The sequence below is a fragment of the Ascaphus truei genome, chromosome 6 (assembly GCF_040206685.1).
Source record: "Ascaphus truei isolate aAscTru1 chromosome 6, aAscTru1.hap1, whole genome shotgun sequence".
NCBI lineage: Eukaryota > Metazoa > Chordata > Amphibia > Anura > Ascaphidae > Ascaphus > Ascaphus truei.
In genome coordinates, this window is record NC_134488.1 from 106989634 (window position 1) to 107007056 (window position 17423).

The window sequence follows — 17423 nt, forward strand, 5'->3', positions numbered from 1 at the left end:
GCCGTAGTGGACTCCAGGGTGTTCGGAGATCAGTCCCCACAATTACATGCTTCTTGCCTCCTGCCCAGGGACTGACACTTAGACAGGAGTATGATGAACAAGGGTCTTTATTTCTGTCAATCACTGCAGATGTTCCACATACAGCGGTGCAGGGTTTCAGGGGCTCCACTCCTCTGGATGATGCCTGCCCCAGATAGTACAGGGCATCTGCTGGGTTTCAATCAGATGTTCCCCCACCCCCAAGGGCTGCGGGTGAGCAAGCTCATCCCTGATGGGAGAGACTCACAGCTCTACTGGTCTCTTCCTGCTCCAGACCAGGACTGACTAAATTTGGCACGGCCCCTCATCAGGAACAGAAGGAGCAGGCTTTTGGTCTATACCTATCCTTGATAGGCTTACACAGGCCATGAGTCACCACCTTACTTCTGTCCATCAGAGAGCTTATAGGGGGGGGGGGTCACAAGCCCACAGAATTAACCTGTCACAGCCTGCAGCTAGCAGGAACTTGCATAACAGGGGGAAAGACAGGCCTAATAGACATACCCTGTTACTTATGAATACCCCTTCAGTGGCAGAGGTCCCCACAAGACCCAGCCAAAAAGACCAGTCAAGACCTATGGACCAGAAGTCAACGCAGTCTGAAGATGGATAACTCCCCTCTTCTGAGACAGAGGTTCCAGTAAAGTTTGGCAATGGCATGATCTCAAGGTTACCCGTGTACTAGCCATTGGTATACACATTGCAAGCACTTATTGAATGGTTAATGTCAAATGCTATAGACAAAACTAGCTTAATGTGAATTATTGCTGCTGCTGCTGCTGCTGCTGCTGCTGTTGCTGCTGTTGCTGCTGCTGCTGCTGCTGTTGCTGCTGCTGCTGCTGTGTTTAAATGACTGATTGCATTAAAAAAAGAAAAAGAAAACTAGGCAGTATGATACATTGTGATGGCTGGGATATCATTATGACAGAGCGCGAGTGTGTGAAGGAGGATGACAAGGCGCTGCCTGGATGCACACTGCATCTCTGGTGAGTGTGTGAAGGAGGGTGACAAGGCGCTGCCTGGATGCACACTGCATCTCTGGTGAGTGTGTGAAGGAGGGTGACAAGGCGCTGCCTGGATGCACACTGCATCTCTGCATCTCTGGTGAGTGTGTGAAGGAGGGTGACAAGGCGCTGCCTGGATGCACACTGCATCTCTGGTGAGTGTGTGAAGGAGGGTGACAAGGCGCTGCCTGGATGCACACTGCATCTCTGGTGAGTGTGTGAAGGGGGGTGACAAGGCGCTGCCTGGATGCACACTGCATCTCTGGTTAGTGTGTGAAGGAGGGTGACAAGGCGCTGCCTGGATGCACTCTGCATCTCTGCATCTGAGTGTGTGAAGGAGGGTGACAAGGCGCTGCCTGGATGCACACTGCATCTCTGCATCTCTGGTGAGTGTGTGAAGGAGGGTGACAAGGCGCTGCCTGGATGCACACTGCATCTCTGCATCTCTGGTGAGTGTGTGAAGGAGGGTGACAAGGCGCTGCCTGGATGCACACTGCATCTCTGCATCTCTGGTGAGTGTGTGAAGGAGGGTGACAAGGCGCTGCCTGGATACACACTGCATCTCTGGTGAGTGTGTGAAGGAGGCTGACAAGGCGCTGCCTGGATACACACTGCATCTCTGCATCTCTGGTGAGTGTGTGAAGGAGGGTGACAAGGCGCTGCCTGGATACACACTGCATCTCTGGTGAGTGTGTGAAGGAGGGTGTCAAGGCGCTGCCTGGATACACACTGCATCTCCGGTGGAGTGTGGGTTGAGCTGCCCAGTCCCGCCCCCTCCTCCAGAGTGGGGAACTCCTGGGCATGTGACTGCTGGAGTTAAGATGGCAGCTCTGTCTGAGCCCCTGGGTCTGGAAAGAGGTAAGGGACATTGCATTGCAGGGGCTCAGGTATCGCATGTAGCCAGATAGAGGGAGGGGGGGGGGGGGGGGAGAGATGAATGGCTTAGCTGGGGGGTGGTTGGGGGGTTCTTTTCCAAGTGCACCTAAAACAGCAATTCCGGATTCCGGGTAGTGAGAGGGATTTGCAGCATTGCCTTGCATCTCCCTACTTGCCCTCTGATCACAACCCAGCCATGGCTTCCTACTATTCTCTTTGCTAACCTGCCCCCTGTGTGCTGCACACTCTCTGCCTTTAGATTCTTCCTGTATGCCTCCGCATATGTCAGCTTTCAGCTCTGCCCCTCATATCCATTCTCAATGTTCCTGTTACAGGATCCTTTCTGCATCATTTGGTTTTCCTTCACCTCACGCCACTTTCTTGTTGCATTCTTGGTTGTTTTTTTTTTAGCATCTCAATGGCATTTATTTGCAGTGGTGGGTCATTAACCCTTTGGCACCTCTAGTGCATCACCGAGGACTGTTTAAACGTGTTGTTTCTCCCTGTCACGTTTCTGCCTTTCCCCTCGCGTCCTTCCCAGGAGCTGGGAAATACATGTTGCTTAATCGCAGGGCATCCCTTTTCCCTGCAGAAATGGCTGCAACCTTAGAGAACAGCAGCAAAGGTGCTAGCAGAGATCACAGGCAAGGGGAAGGGTTCAGCAAAAACGTTCTCCAGAGCAGCGGTTCTCAACCTTTTGCATCTTACGTCCTCTTGTAAAAAACAAACAAACAAAAAAAAAAACCTGGTCCCACCATGATAAAAACAAAACCCTACAGGCAGTCCTCGGTTATCCAACGGAATCCGTTCTGGAAGTAGCGTTGGATAGTGAAACCGTTGTAAAGTGAGTCCCATGTTAATCAGTGGCGGTGAGCGTTGGATAACGCATTCCGGCGTCTAAAAACAGCCCTTAGGTTTGCATTGTAAAGCGTTGGATATGCCATTCGTTGTAAAGTGAAACGTTGGATAGCGAGGACTACCTGTACTGTTACCAAGGAGTGTATTTTGAAAGGTTACAATTTTTTAAGGACATTACCGCCATCAAGCTCCCTTTAAACCCTCCCTCTCTCTCTCTTCCTCTCCCTTTAAACCCTCCCTCTCTCTCTTCCTCCCCTCCTTTTCACCCACCCCACTCTCTCTTTCCAACCCCTCCTACAATCCACTCTTTGTGCCCTTCCCCCATCTTTTACCCCCTTCTCTCTCTTTCCCCCTTAGGCTGAGTCCCCGCTGGCGCTGAGCGCGCTCATGCTTGGAGAGCATGAGTGCCAGGTGTCCTGCTTGTACGCGTGCGCGGGGGAGGGAGGGGGGGCATTGCGGGTAGTTGAGCGCGCAGGTAAGTATAGTTTTTTTGTTTACCTAAGCGCCGATCGCGTGTGTGCCTGCGCACGAGCGCCGCGCACACTGCGTGAGCGGGGACTTACATATATCTATATATGTAAGTCCCCATCACAAGCGCCGCCCGCTCAGCGCTAGCGGGGACTTAGCCTTACACTCCTCCATTCTCTTCCCCCCATGTAGTCTCCCCTTTATCTTCCCCTCAATCCTTCACCTCTCACTCCCTCTTAACCCCCCCCCCCTAAAAAAAAAACAATCTTATCTTTGGGTGAAGAGGTGTCCTCAGTGCTGATTCGGTCCGGGGACTCCACAGCTCCCTCCTCTGGTTGGACGGAAGTTGGACCCAACTTCTGGTGCTGACAGGAGGAGGGAGAGGGTTGCGGTGACCGCCGGGGCTGCTACTGCATGGGTAGTCGCCAACCGCTGCTGCTGGCCCGATAAGCCAATCCACCTCTGCGTCCCACCTTGACGACCTTTGCGTCCCACCAGTGGGAAGTGTCGCACTGGTGGAGAAACACTGCTCTAGAGGACGAACATTAACCCCTAAGATAAAAGAACTCATGTGATTTATAATGCCAATGTGCCACGTTGGTTTTGGTAGTAGGCTGATGATACAAGGTATTTTTATCCTGCGTCCCAACTGCTAATACTAAGGTGCTTTGCACGTATTTTTTTGCAGTGGTCAAAGTGTGATAGTACAGGGAAGGAGGGTAAGGATTATCACTACTTTTTTTTAATTTCCAAGTCCTCTATTCCACTTTCTATTTATAGACAATGAATTTGTTTTAGAAAATAATTTGGAAAATGGCTACCGTGGTCCCATAACCGCACTGAGCCAGAGGGGCCTGTGGCACTCGGTACAGCGACCCCTCAGGCACTCAAACGGTTAACCAGAAAGAAACGTGTTAAAGGCCCTCCGATATAGGGAGTATATATAAAATAACATACTGATGCTTCTAATAGTGCTGTCCACATATACTAGAGTGATAGTTATGATGATAACCTCCAGTGCAGAATTTATAAGTGAACAATGAATAATGGTGTGATGTGCTGAAGCAGGGATATCCTGTAAAGCTAACCTGTTGGTGACCCTTGAGGGCTAGAGTTTCCCACCACCCCGGTTCCAAACACGCCCTCTGCATGGCTAACAACTCCTAGCTGCTCATGGTCTTGAGGACCTTTCTGCTCTGATATAACCAACCTATAATATGTACAGCGAGGACTTTCAACACATTAATAAGCACTACAATGCTGACCTCTGCTGAGTTCATTGGGTTAAATGAGGCTCAAGGCATCACAGCTCCACGTGTGAGCCCTGAAATCCACCCTGGAAGGAGAGAAACGAGTGGCACAGGTCAGTGCTAACTTGGTGTGGCCGCTGTTTCTAGATGTGTGCCGTGCCATCGAGCTGCTGGAGAGACTGCAGCGGAGTGGGGAGGTCCCGCCACAGAAACTACAAGCCCTGCAGCGTGTCCTGCAAAGCAAGTTCTGCTCGGCCATACGTGAGGTCAGTCTCTCCAATCATCTGTCTAGACCACGCCGTTAATAGAGCGGTTTATTATGAAATATTGGTTTGGTAAAATCCGTACAAGCTTGGCAAATTTAAGTCCGAAACGGCCCGAAGCAGGATCACCAGTATTACCAAGGAGCTATAATATATACACTGCTTTTGCTTCAGGTCTGGAAGAAATATATCCCTGCACACTGAGCTACACCATGAAAAGGGCTAAGGCCAAGGACAAAAATAGCCCCCAAACCGTGCTACATAAAACAGATGGGTGGTTAAGATTGTGTGTTTGTAGCTGGCTGTATACACAATCTATAAGGAAGGGAAAGCAAACACAAACCAATCACATTGCGAAAAAACGTACATATTGGCAGAATCCACGTAACGATCCCAGACTGAGACCTTCATCAGGATTCAAAATAGGGTTTGGTCAGGAGTGATAAAATGCTGCACTGAGTCCAGTCACCGCTATGGGAGCAAGTTATTAAGCAATTGTTTATGTCTCAAAAGTCAATATTTCATCATTTCCCCCCCCACAAAACATACAATTAATGTAACTACCTTTCTAGCACATCACATTTGCTTTACATTAAATGACAGACTATTACTGAATTGAATGTAGTCGCTATAATGTATTATGGATAACTTCATAGGTCAAAGGCTACGTAAAATATCATTAGGCCGCGTCCAGGTTGAGAGCGCACGCGCGTGCACGCTTGAGCGCTGTGTGATGAAGTTATGTCAATCTCCCCAGCTTCATCAGCCCGAGACATCACGAGAGCATGCACACGCATTCAGCCTAGACGCAGCTTTACATTCAGCCTAGACGCAGCCCTTTTTATATGAACCTATTGCTCTGGAAAGAAGAAGTTTTAAGTCTTATAGTGGTGCCGTGTGACTAAATCCGGTAATTTATGTGTGGCCGCACGTATTGGGTCAGTTCGCTTTCCTTTAGTCTCTGTATACAGACTCTCATGCTCTAACTCTGTCTCTGGTAAATCTCCGGGCATGCTGTTTGTGTTATAGGTCTACGAGCAGCTATATGACACTCTGGATATCACAGGCAGTGCAGAAATAAGGGCTCATGCCACAGCCAAGGTAAATAAATATTAAAGTTCAGGTGAAATTTATTTCTAAAGCGCTTTCTTTGCAAAAATCTTTCTGTATGAGCACCGAAGTCCCTCAGAAACCAGGCGCGTTTCTCATGATGTGTTGCCGCGGGTGGCTGTAGGAAATGCAGTAAAGTATCACTGGAAAGAGCCGTGGAATAATATCATCATCATCATCCTCATTTATTTTTGAAGTAAATACAGGCCCCCACTTAAAGGGGCATCGCCGCATCGCAATACTTTGCTGTCAGTTTGAGAACAGCTATAATTAAATACAATGATTTTGTTACACAAGAGACAGACAGGCAAAGCCAGAGTTATAATAATAAATGGTTGCATTAAATGAACAAAGGTTATACACATTCAGTTTACAGACATTTCATGGAAAGTTAGCGATATGATTATGGGCATAAGTAACATTTACAGACAGGACTACAATGGTGTTAGAAGAGGTAGGATAGGCCTGTAATGTGTTAGAAGAGGCCTTGCAGGGTAGGTTGAAACATTGGGTACAGGGGATGAGAGGGCTGGTGAGTTTCAGAAGCAATAGAATAGCTGTAACATTACCAAACAGTGACACCCTTTGGCTGCCTTTCGGCTAACGCCATTGGGGTGACTCGGGTGTTATGTGCCAGAGATTCTTTAGTAGAAGGAAACAGCAGCATAGAACAGTACTGGACCTCACAGCAGACATGCAGGGGGACGGACTGATAAGCTCCAGGGGGTCTTTGAAGCCTCTCTTTTCCTCATGCTGTTAACCCCATCCACGCTGGCTTAGTGAACAGGGGCAGTGAAGGCATATTGGGTAGTCTCTCTTAGGGAGACATCTTTGGGGTGACTCGGGTGTTATGTCCAGGATCTCTTATTTTTAAAAAAAAAATTTTTAAAGTTGCTATACACAGTAAATATAAGATATTTGTTTTATTACAGCACGTGCTGGGGAATATTGCACTTCAATAAACAGGCACATCTCCTGATCCATATTTATGGCCGGGGAGAACTTGTCATTTATATGTGTATATATATATATATATATATAATAATCAAAAAATAAATAGATGATACCGTTCTGTGGCTAACGAAATGCTTTTATTTGTGCGAGCTTTCGAGATACACTGATCTCTTCTTCCGGCGATGTTACAATGAATGAAGCAAGGATAACTTGAAAACAGTGTCTCTTGGAATGTTATCTGTGCTGGTCCTTCCCCCGGTGTGGATGTGTTTTATGGCTAGAAGTGTCAAAGGGTTACTGAAAGCAAGTGAAGAAAGAGTGTGTATGTGTGTCAGTGTGAATAAAAATGAATGGAGAGCCCACAGTATAAACAGTGCTCTACACAAGGTGTGTGTGGAGTGAGAGGGGATATAAATGATGTGGGTGGGTGTGGAAATGTGAGAGTTTGACTCTCACATTTCCACACCCACCCACATCATTTATATCCCCTCTCACTCCACACACACCTTGTGTAGAGCACTGTTTATACTGTGGGCTCTCCATTCATTTTTATTCACACTGACACACATACACACTCTTTCTTCACTTGCTTTCAGTAACCCTTTGACACTTCTAGCCATAAAACACATCCACACCGGGGGAAGGACCAGCACAGATAACATTCCAAGAGACACTGTTTTTAAGTAATCCTTGCTTCATTCATTGTAACATCGCCGGAAGAAGAGATCAGTGTATCTCGAAAGCTCGCACAAATAAAAGCATTTCGTTAGCCACAGAACGGTATCATCTATTTATTTTTTGAATATTGAAGCTCGGCTAACACGGTACTGATACCTCTATATATATATATATAATATTTATATGCCCATTGCAGATATGAAATTCAAACACTGGAATATTTATGCATGATATGATTCACTTTTATTTAATTGAATATCAACAAAACTTATAAGTCAGTGTTTTTCAACCTGTGTTCAATGGAACCCATGTGTTCCCTGAGACCAAATTTGGTAATGGTGCATATGTTGTTCTTTGAGACAAATGTTATTTTTGTACCATAGTTTTTCATTTCATAATTGAATGTTTTCAAAATATATATTATTCTGCAGTGTTATACATTGTATATAAAATATTTTAAAATAAAGTAACGCCTCTCTTCCAAACCAGCAGTATTTTTACGTACACTGGATAGATACATTGTCATGGGTTCCATGTAGTACATTTTTAAGTGTTTCACAGTTCTTAAAAGGTTGCAACCAACTGCTGTACGTTATCAGTCATACTTCTTTTATTGTCAGACATGTTTGTAACCATTGAGATACAGGCAGTCCTGAAAAATATTTAGGTTTACTATATACAATGCTTGCTAGAAAATTATAATTATGTATGTGAATACAGGGGTAGCCAACTCCGGTTCTCAAGAGTCACCAACAGGCCAGGTATTAGGGATATCCCGGCTTCAGCACAGGTGGCTCTGTCAGTGGCTCAGTCGAAGAGCCACCTGTGCTGATGCAGGGATATTCTGAAAAAGGGTCCTGTTGGTGACTCTTGAAGACCGGAGTTGCCCACCCCTGCCACAAATGGATAACAAGCGCTTGTGTGCATGTTGCACTCCGGCATTAATGGGTTCCTCAAATGTAGAGAACATCAGAAATAGGATGTAGCCCTTGTATCTTAATAGGCACCTATAGCGCTGTGTGCTCATATAAGAAAAATACAAATCAGTACTTGTTACCCTGTGAGGGCAGAAAAATACAAAATACATATTGTTTTACAGCATATCTAAAAAACACAGCTGTTTCAGTTGCCTGGAGAGCATTCTTCATGGCTAAAATATGGCCCTCAATGGCTTGCATGTCCTCTCCTTCTAAAGGCACATTTCTTAGATATTCCATATACCTTCTAGGCGACTGTTGCTGCTTTTGCAGCCAGTGAAGGACATGCCCACCCAAGAGTTGTGGAGCTCCCCAAAACAGATGAAGGTCTAGGGTTCAACATCATGGGTGGAAAGGAGCAGAACTCTCCTATCTACATCTCTCGGATCATTCCCGGGGGAGTGGCAGACCGCCACGGGGGGCTCAAACGTGGGGACCAGCTCCTGTCTGTCAACGGAGTGGTAAGTGACTTCCGGACCTGTCAGGTTTAAGTTTTGTTTTGCCAAGGAGTAATGGCGGAAGTGTTGTTTTAACGTCCAACATCTTGTGGGTTTGATCACAGCCTTCCCTACTCATCTTCTGCTATTGAAATCCCTTGTTATATCCCCGTGTCTTGTGTACCTGGGTAATATTTGTTTCCTATTTGCCTTCGACCCTTTGTGTGTGTCCTGCAGATCAGAGCACTGACACATATCCCACAAGGACTTCATCCCACAGGTGGCTCCATTTCTATGACGTTAGAAATAGATTTGGTATTTAACGGTGCTGCTATTTTAATTCTGAGGCATTTAACACCGGGGAATGTGCAGCTATGCGATTTGCGTTTTGGTTTACAAATAAGGACTATGGGTGTCAGGATGCATTGACATGAGGGCTGGAGAGACAGAATACATGTGGGGTTGTGGAGGAAAGTTGCTGGTAGTGAATCCTCCTGGGTAATGGGAATGTTCGAAATATTCCCCCCCCCCTTCCAAGCAATCAGCATGGGACAAAACAGCTGAGCTACAAATCCCATGATGCAAAGGAATGGAATCACGACAGGGTAGCGCCCTTCAGCAGAAACAAGGCCATGCTTCCTGAATCTCTTTGCTCCCTTGGGCCCAGCCTAGTAACCAAACGGCCTCATTACCTCTAAGGAGCCCAGGGTGTCAGGCATCATTTTGCCAAACAGTATGTGCTGCCAGTGTGCATTGATGTTGCTGGCATGAGAAATGCAACCCACACCATTTACATCTCTGCCATGTGATTTGTCTCTCACGCTTACAAGTAGCAATTCCTGCCACTGCAATCAGAGAGGCTCCTATAGGTGGCTAATAGCTTCTTTCCATCACTTGTAGCCTTATAATGTTAGTTTCATCAGCGCTCCTCCCTTCCTGCTCGCAGTACTAGCTTGGATAAAATGTTAACTCTATTAGTAAGTGTTTTACTAAATGTAAGTGCCCCCTCCTCCTCTGGATAAAGGTACTGGCAGACGATCAGCGTGCACAGGGGGTTGTATTGGTGCCCCCATGTTCAGAAACCTGTGTCATAACTACCAGGCTTCTCCTATTTCCTAATCCAGGGATCACCTCTTGTTCCTCTCCCTCTGCAGAGTGTGGAAGGAGAGCAGCATGAGAAAGCAGTGGAGCTGCTGAAGGCAGCACAGGGGACGGTGAAACTGGTCGTGCGCTACACTCCCAAAGTTTTGGAGGAGATGGAGGCCAGGTTTGAGAAAATGAGGACAGCCCGGCGTCGGCAGCAGCAGAACAGCTACACGTAAGGGAGAGGAGCCCTCTCTGCAAACCCTTATGGTCTGCAGCAGTCAAAAGTACAGCACTGCAAGTGTTTAGATATCAAAGAGCTGCCTTCTTGTTACCTTGCCACATAGATCCTCTGAATAAAGTGAGCTCATACTATGTAGATGTGCAACTAGTTCCTTGGGAGACTTTTAAAAAGCAGATGTTTGCCAATTCAGTTAGGTGACTTGAGTAGGTAACAAAAAAATTACAGAGTACCTTAAAGGAAAGGAAAAACAGCCAGGAATACATCAATGACACACGTGTTACCCAGGCCTTTTGCAGTCTCTCCCTCTTTTCTAAGACATCTTCCAAAAACCTTTAGTCTGATGCATTAAGGAAGCACAGAGCCAGCAGCTCCCTCAAGGACAGCTGGTATGCTCATTTGCATGTCTGTGTATGATGCTCGAGACACAGGATCAGCCCTGAGAAACCAGTTGGAGCGTCCAGTTATTACTTATTTTTTCTAAGAACCAAAGCATATCGTAATGTCATTTGTGCATCACCTTTTAGTTGTATTTGCAAAATGAACAGACATAGAAATGGCTTTGCATGTATCATCTAGTCATCTATTATTATTATTATTATTATTTAAAATGCATTTATAACCCGCTAACATATTGCAGAGCGCAGTACAATAGGGTTGAAGGACGAAAACAATAAAATATAATATATTGGTGCAGTATGTAAGGAGGGCCCTGCCCCAAGAAGCTTACAATCTACAAGGAAGGGTAAGTGGAAACAAAAGGTTATTTGAAGGACTTGGCGTTGGGGAAGAAGTTAGTGGGATTGTGTAGAGATAGAGCTGTAATGGGAGAAGATGGAAAGGCTTCATTATACCAGAGCAATAACAGAGCAGCGGTAACATCAGTAAACGGCAGCTATCTCTAGAGTCGCCGGGCTGCAATGGATGCCCTGCGCATCACTTTCCCTGTATACTCCAGAGTTCTGCTCATTTCGGAGCAAGCAGCAGATACAAGAGCAAAAACAAAGACTTTGATTTATAATGTCTTCATTATTATACATGATATAAAAATTCATAATGACTATAATACACACGTGGGAACACGAAGCCATCAAAAGCAATATATGCAGGAATGTTACGCACACAATCGGAAGATCGTGGAGACTGCCCCATTACAAGGCATGGCTGGCACGGTGTGACATTAATGTCTAGTCGCAATCCTTAGCCGGGAATGCATGGGGGAAATAAGATGCTTTGGGTGGAGTCAAAATGAGTACATTTGCAGGTGCAAATAATAAAGGTATAAAAAGGTTAGGTTTTTTTTTAATGCCCCCCTTATTTACATTTTCCTTGGCTTGTAAATACTAATGTTCATTACTATTTTTGCTGTTCCATTTTCTTTCCTTTTTTTTTGTAGGTCCCTTGAGTCCCGGGGGTAATCCGTCTCGGCCGTCTGCCCTACAAGGCTCATCTGCTCCAGTCCCTTTCGAAGCTCCCTTTGTATTTACTGTTCCAATTATTCCCATCTCTAAATCTGTGTACAGTATTTATTCTAGCTGTATTTATTCCAGTTGTGTTTATACAGGAGTGTCCTGGTGTGTGTGCTGATGTGTGCGAGCAGGTTTACGTACACAGACCTGTGTACACAAGTTAGCCTGGGACTGATTTTGTACAGTGCATTCTTTATGTATGTCTTGCCAATTATATTGAGACGTTACTGCTGGCAAATTTGCACAGAGCAGTCTGGTGGCATTAGTCCCTATTCAATATGCTGTGAAGCTGCTTGTCCATCAATGAATGGAGCTCAGAGCTTCTCTGACTTAGAGAAGTGGCTTTATAGCATAATGAACAGGGACTAATTGTCCTATAATCATGATGTATCCCAGGGGTGCTCAGCTCCAGACCTCAAGTTCCCCCCCCAACAGGTCAGGTTTTCAGGATATCCCAGCTTCAGCAGAGGTGGCTCAATCAGAGGCTCAGAAAAAAAGGAGCAATAGGCGTGCAGTGCAATCCGGTATAGATATAGCTGGATAATAATCCGTTAAAAGAATTTATTTATTTATTTAAACAACAAAAAAACACATCACTCCATGAAAACTCTAACGCATTTCGTACCGTCCTGGTAGTTCTTTGATGAAGCCCGCTTTCACCAGGACTGGTTTTCTTCATACCGTGATCCGATCAGGGCACTCGGGGCCCGTGAGTTATTTCCATTATTCTATTTGTTGCCGGGTGTGACAGCAGGAGATTTGGGGGATTGTGTGGGGTCGGTGAAGCGGCCTCGTGCGGGTCTCTCGGAGCTGACTGTCCCCCTCCCCCCTACCTGCATTACTGATCCGCTTCTCAGAGACGGCTCGCAGCTAAAGTTTTTTTTCTATGGAATAATTACACACCTCCTGGATTGACATAGAACAGACCTATGATGGATCAAATCTCGCAATGTTGCTTTTCCCTTTGCCTCATCTATAGCAGCGGTGCGGAATCTCTCCCTGCTGCGCCCCCCTGCCTACTTCCCTCCCTGCTCGCCCCCCCCCCCCCCCCATACCTTCTCTTCGACGTCAAATGATGCAGCGGGGTCATGCCAATGTGACGTCACGTGACCCCGCGGTATCATATGACGACGTGTTGCCGAAGACAAGGTAAGTGAAGTTGCAGAGGCCTCATGCGATCCTCCGACATTAATTGAAATGCATTGGGGGCAGAGCCGCGCCCCCCCCCCCCCAAAAAAAATTCTTGCGACCCCCAGTTTGCGCACCCCTGATCTAGAGCACCGGCTCAGGGATCATCTCCCCTATTTCTCCAATCAGAGGCTCAGTCAAAGACTGAGCCACCTGTGCTGAAGCAGGGACTGATTGAGCCACCTGTGCTGAAGCAGGGATATCCTGAAAACCTGACCTGTTGGAGGGGCTTGAGGACTGGAGTTGGGGCCCCTTGGTGTAGCCTATAGACTGTTTTCAGTACTGAAGGGACAAACATATTTAAAGCCTATTTTACATTGTTTTGAACCCTACGTGGTTTTAAAGAATAGGATTTTAATATCCTGCCTTCGCAGTCCATATAACATGTATTATTGTGGTGATAACAGATACTAGTAGGGAGAATAAGAGGCTGTCGGAAGCTGCACCGTCTGTGTATGTGCCATGATCTGTACATTGTGTGGGTTATTATTTTGGTAACATTGTTTTTCATTTTTGTACAAAAAGATCTAACCAGGGGTTTCCTACTCACAAACAGAATAAGCAGAGGCGTCAAGAGTAAATAATAGATGAAATAAACTTATTAGCTGGAATTGTAGGAAGTGATTGGAAATCATCACATTACTAGCGGGATCTCAGCGGGGGATTTTGGTAATGTCTGTCTAACAGCGGATCAGTAAAATGAGTGTTATGTGCAAGTACAGTATGTGGAAGATGTCTTAGGCCTCGGTCCCGCTGCGCTCGTTGGCGCGGGCGGCAATGTAGCGAGTTCCCCACCAGCAGGGGAATCCTCGCGAGCTGGTCCCGGTCCCCACTGGCTGCACAGCTGACTACACGCTGTCGCGCGTCAGCCGCTGGAGACACCACAGAATGGTGTTTCCTAGCTTCGACGCGTGACGTGTTTGGCTGTGAGCCAATGGGGAGGGGAGGCTTCGGGAGGAGGAGAGGCTTCGGGGAGCGGGGAGGAGTGTGGAGTGAAAGCAGGTGAGTGCCTTTCTCTGTGTGTGTGCCTGTCTGTGTGTGTGTCTGAGTGCGTGCGTGCCTGTCTGTGTGTGTATGTGTGTGCCCGAGTGCGTGAGTGCCTGCCTGTGTGTGTGTGTGCGCGCGTGTGTGTGTGTGTGCGCGCGTGTGTGTGTGTGTGTGTGTGTGTGTATATGAATGAGTGCCTGCGTGTGTGTGTGTGTGTGTGTGTGTGTGTGTGTGCGCGTGTGTGTATGAATGAGTGCCTGCGTGTGTGTGTTTAAACTTACTTTCCAGCTCCAGCCCGAGTCAGTGGAGGGAGGGGGGGGGGAGAGTAGCGGGTCCCTCCGCTCAAGCCACGCCCCCCCTCCCTGTCAAACCGCCCACCACCCGCCCACCTCCCGCTCCAGCTCCCGCTCCCTACAGACCGCATATCGCGGTCTGTGTATCTCAGCGCACCGCCTGTCAGCAGTGCGGGTGCGCTGACTCTGGGAGCGGGGCCTTAGCCTAAGGCTGACAGGCGGTGCGCTGAGATACACAGACCACGATATGCGGTCTGTAGGGAGCGGGAGCCGGAGCGGGAGGTGGGCGGGTGGTGGGCGGTTTGACAGGGAGGGGGGGCGTGGCTTGAGCGGAGGGACCCGCTACTCTCCCCCCCCCTCCCTCCACGGACTCGGGCTGGAGCTGGAGCTTCGGTAAGTAAAACACACACGCAGGCACTCATCCATACATACACACACACACACACAGGCAGGCACTCACGCACTCATACACACACACACGCGCACACACACGCGCACACACAGGCAGGCACTCATACACACACACACACACACAGACAGAGGCAGGCACTCGGGCACACACATATACACACAGACAGGCACGCAGACACACACACAGAGAAAGGCACTCACCTGCTTTCACTCCACACTCCTCCCCGCTCCCCGAAGCCTCTCCTCCTCCCGCAGCCTCCCCTCCCCATTGGCTCACAGCCACACACGTCACGCGTCAAAGCTAGAAAACACCATTCTGTGGTGTCTCCAGCGGCTGACGCGCGACAGCGTGTAGTCAGCTGTGCCGCCAGTGGGGACCGGGACCGGCTCGCGAGGATTCCCCTGCTGGTGGGGAACTCGCTACATTGCCGCCCACGCCAACGAGCGCAGCGGGACCGAGGCCTTATTCTGCCCATTTGCGTTCACTTAAAATGTAAGGAACTTGTTCATTAGATGCAGATCTGTTGAAAAGTTACAGATCAGCTCAGAACGTGCTGGTTTTTATTGATGCAGAAAAGACGGGAGAATAATGGCTACAAACGCAGAACTTGATGCATTTCATTGTCCTGTAGCGTCAACTCTTCCCTCCTATTGCTCTAAAGAGCCACCTGCAAGATGAGCCGCTGATGCAGGGGCGAATAATCTGTTTCTGGGGCCTGAAGCATAGATCCCACGATCTGTTCATGTAATTTATCCCAGCCCATCATGGTTTATAAATGGAAGGGCTCCTACTGCGTTTCAGTGGCACTTCATTGTATCAGGTCCTGGGAGATGGTACAGATAAAGAAGCCCGTGGTGACAGACTGAATGAATTTTGACGCATGTAAAGGTGTCTCAGAGATGCGCATGGTTTCCAAATATCTGTTCTTTGCTGTTTGTGTTTGTACTGACTTTTACATCAGTAAAATGCGCAGGAGAAATGCCTTGCTCTCATTCGAGGGTTCCTGCGTGCTCCTAACTCTCGCCTTTTTAACATCTTTAGTGGCGGTTTGTAGCACATTGCACATCAGTGTGTTGCAGGCCCCCTAATCAGCAGAGGGGCCAGTGCTTGGGCAGGGAACCCTGGATTTATCAGCAGATCACGTTATCAGTAAAACAGGTAGTAAGGTGAAATGTAAAAAAGGTTCCTCTGTATGTAAGCGGTGATTTGTTATTATTCAGACTAGAACACTTGTGTCCCCTAATAATGGATCCTGCTGTAGTGTCCATTACCCCTAATAAACTATTACCAGTGGTAATGAAAGCTGCTCGTCTCCCAGTCACTGTGCCGCAGTGCGTCTTTTAAGGTCGGGATGCACCTGGACATATAGGTGCATCTACCCCGTATGTATTCAATCTGATCTCACTTTCTGAAAAGTAAATCCCTCATTTAGATAAGTCTCTTCCTAACTGTCCAGCCCTCATGCACAATAAATGAAGACAACATTAGCTAACTTTTTTTTTAGATTTTTTACCCCGTCAAGGAATGGATTTCCACTACACGTGTGCAAATATACAAGTCTAAACTTTGCAGGCAGCGTTGTGTATATATCTCTTGAAAGGCTAAATGCCATGCATACTGTATACCACCCCTATGAACATTGATGTCAAAAGACCTTCATTGTGGCTCTGTACAATTACATTGTGTGTTAGTGCAGTTTCTCAGTCATGAGTACTTCTACTTTGAATTTTATTTAGACTACTTACATATCAGGATTCAATGCCTCCTCTTTTTTCTCTTTACACACTCTCTCTAGGTGACCTAATCACATCTCTTGGGTTCAAATATCACCTCTATGCTGATGACACACAAATTTACTTTCTACCCATGACCTTACAACTGCTGTGCAGACTAAAGTTTCTGAATGTCTCTCTGCTATATCATTCTGGATGGCCCTCCGCCGACTTAAACTTAACATGGCAAAAACAGAGCTCCTCATACTTCCTCCTAAACCTGGCCCTACTACCTCCTTTCACATTACTGTTGGAAGTACTATCATTCACCCAGTAGCCCAAGCACGCTGCCTAGGGGTCACACTCGACTCCTCTCACATTCTCTTCTCACATTCAAAAGGTAGCAAAAACCTGTCCTCAATATTACCAAGATACGCCCTTTCCTCTGTTGTTCGACTGCAAAAACTGACACAGACCCTCATTCTCTCCCATCTCTACTATTGTAACCTGTTTTCCGGCCTTCCTGCCTCTCACCTGTCTCCCCTACAATCCTAAATGCTGCTGCCAGAATCACTCTACTCTTTCAAAAATCTGTCTCAATGTCTCCCCTGCTGAAATCCCATAAAATCCCGTATCTCACACTCCATTCGCCTCCTCACTTTTAAAGCTTTACATTCTCCTGCTGCTCCTTACATCTCAGCTCTTATTTCTCGCTATACACCATCCCGACTCTTCTGCTCTGCTCTTCTCTCTACCCCTTTTGTATCTAAAGCCCTCTCCCGCCTTAAACCATTTTCACTGACTGCCCCAGACCTCTGGAATGCCCTTCCACTCAATATCCAACTAGCACCCTCACTATCAAGGATCTCAATCACTACAGATGCCTGCGGAACATGTGCACAACGCAAACAAGACATGCAAAAGCACAATATTACTGACAATCTCCAGAATACATCAAACCCAGCTAACTTCTGGAAAGTTATCAACAACATATTCCAGCCTTCTAACCATCAACAACCAAGTAATATCACATTAGGGGGATATTACTCTGACAAACCCCACTGACATTGCAAATGCATTCAATGACTACTTTGTGGGGTGTGCTACTAAATTTTTAGCAAAAC

General features: G+C 47.0%; 1 protein-coding gene across 2 annotated transcripts; it reads left to right on the forward strand.

The window, feature by feature from the left end:
• The first annotated feature begins 1718 nt into the window (after positions 1-1718).
• Positions 1719-15889, forward strand: LIN7B (lin-7 cell polarity scaffold B). Of its 2 annotated transcripts, XM_075605633.1 has the most exons (7): positions 1735-1901; positions 4643-4761; positions 5788-5859; positions 8729-8938; positions 10069-10232; positions 11635-13629; positions 15047-15889. In XM_075605633.1, the coding sequence occupies exons 1-6, from the start codon at positions 1865-1867 to the stop codon at positions 11654-11656; spliced, it is 624 nt and encodes a 207-aa protein (XP_075461748.1). In that variant the 5' UTR covers positions 1735-1864; the 3' UTR covers positions 11657-13629; positions 15047-15889. The 2 variants fall into 2 exon arrangements, with proteins under 2 accessions (XP_075461749.1, XP_075461748.1); XM_075605634.1 differs by lacking the exon at positions 5788-5859 and having other exon boundaries at positions 1719-1901.
• Positions 15890-17423: the final 1534 nt, after the last annotated feature.

Coding starts and splice junctions, on each gene's coding strand:
- LIN7B (XM_075605633.1), top strand. CDS start 1,865: ATGGCAGCTCTGTCTGAGCCCCTGGGTCTGGAAAGAG. Junction 1,902..4,642: donor GCCCCTGGGTCTGGAAAGAG/GTAAGGGACATT, acceptor CGCTGTTTCTAG/ATGTGTGCCGTGCCATCGAG. Junction 5,860..8,728: donor GGGCTCATGCCACAGCCAAG/GTAAATAAATAT, acceptor TATACCTTCTAG/GCGACTGTTGCTGCTTTTGC.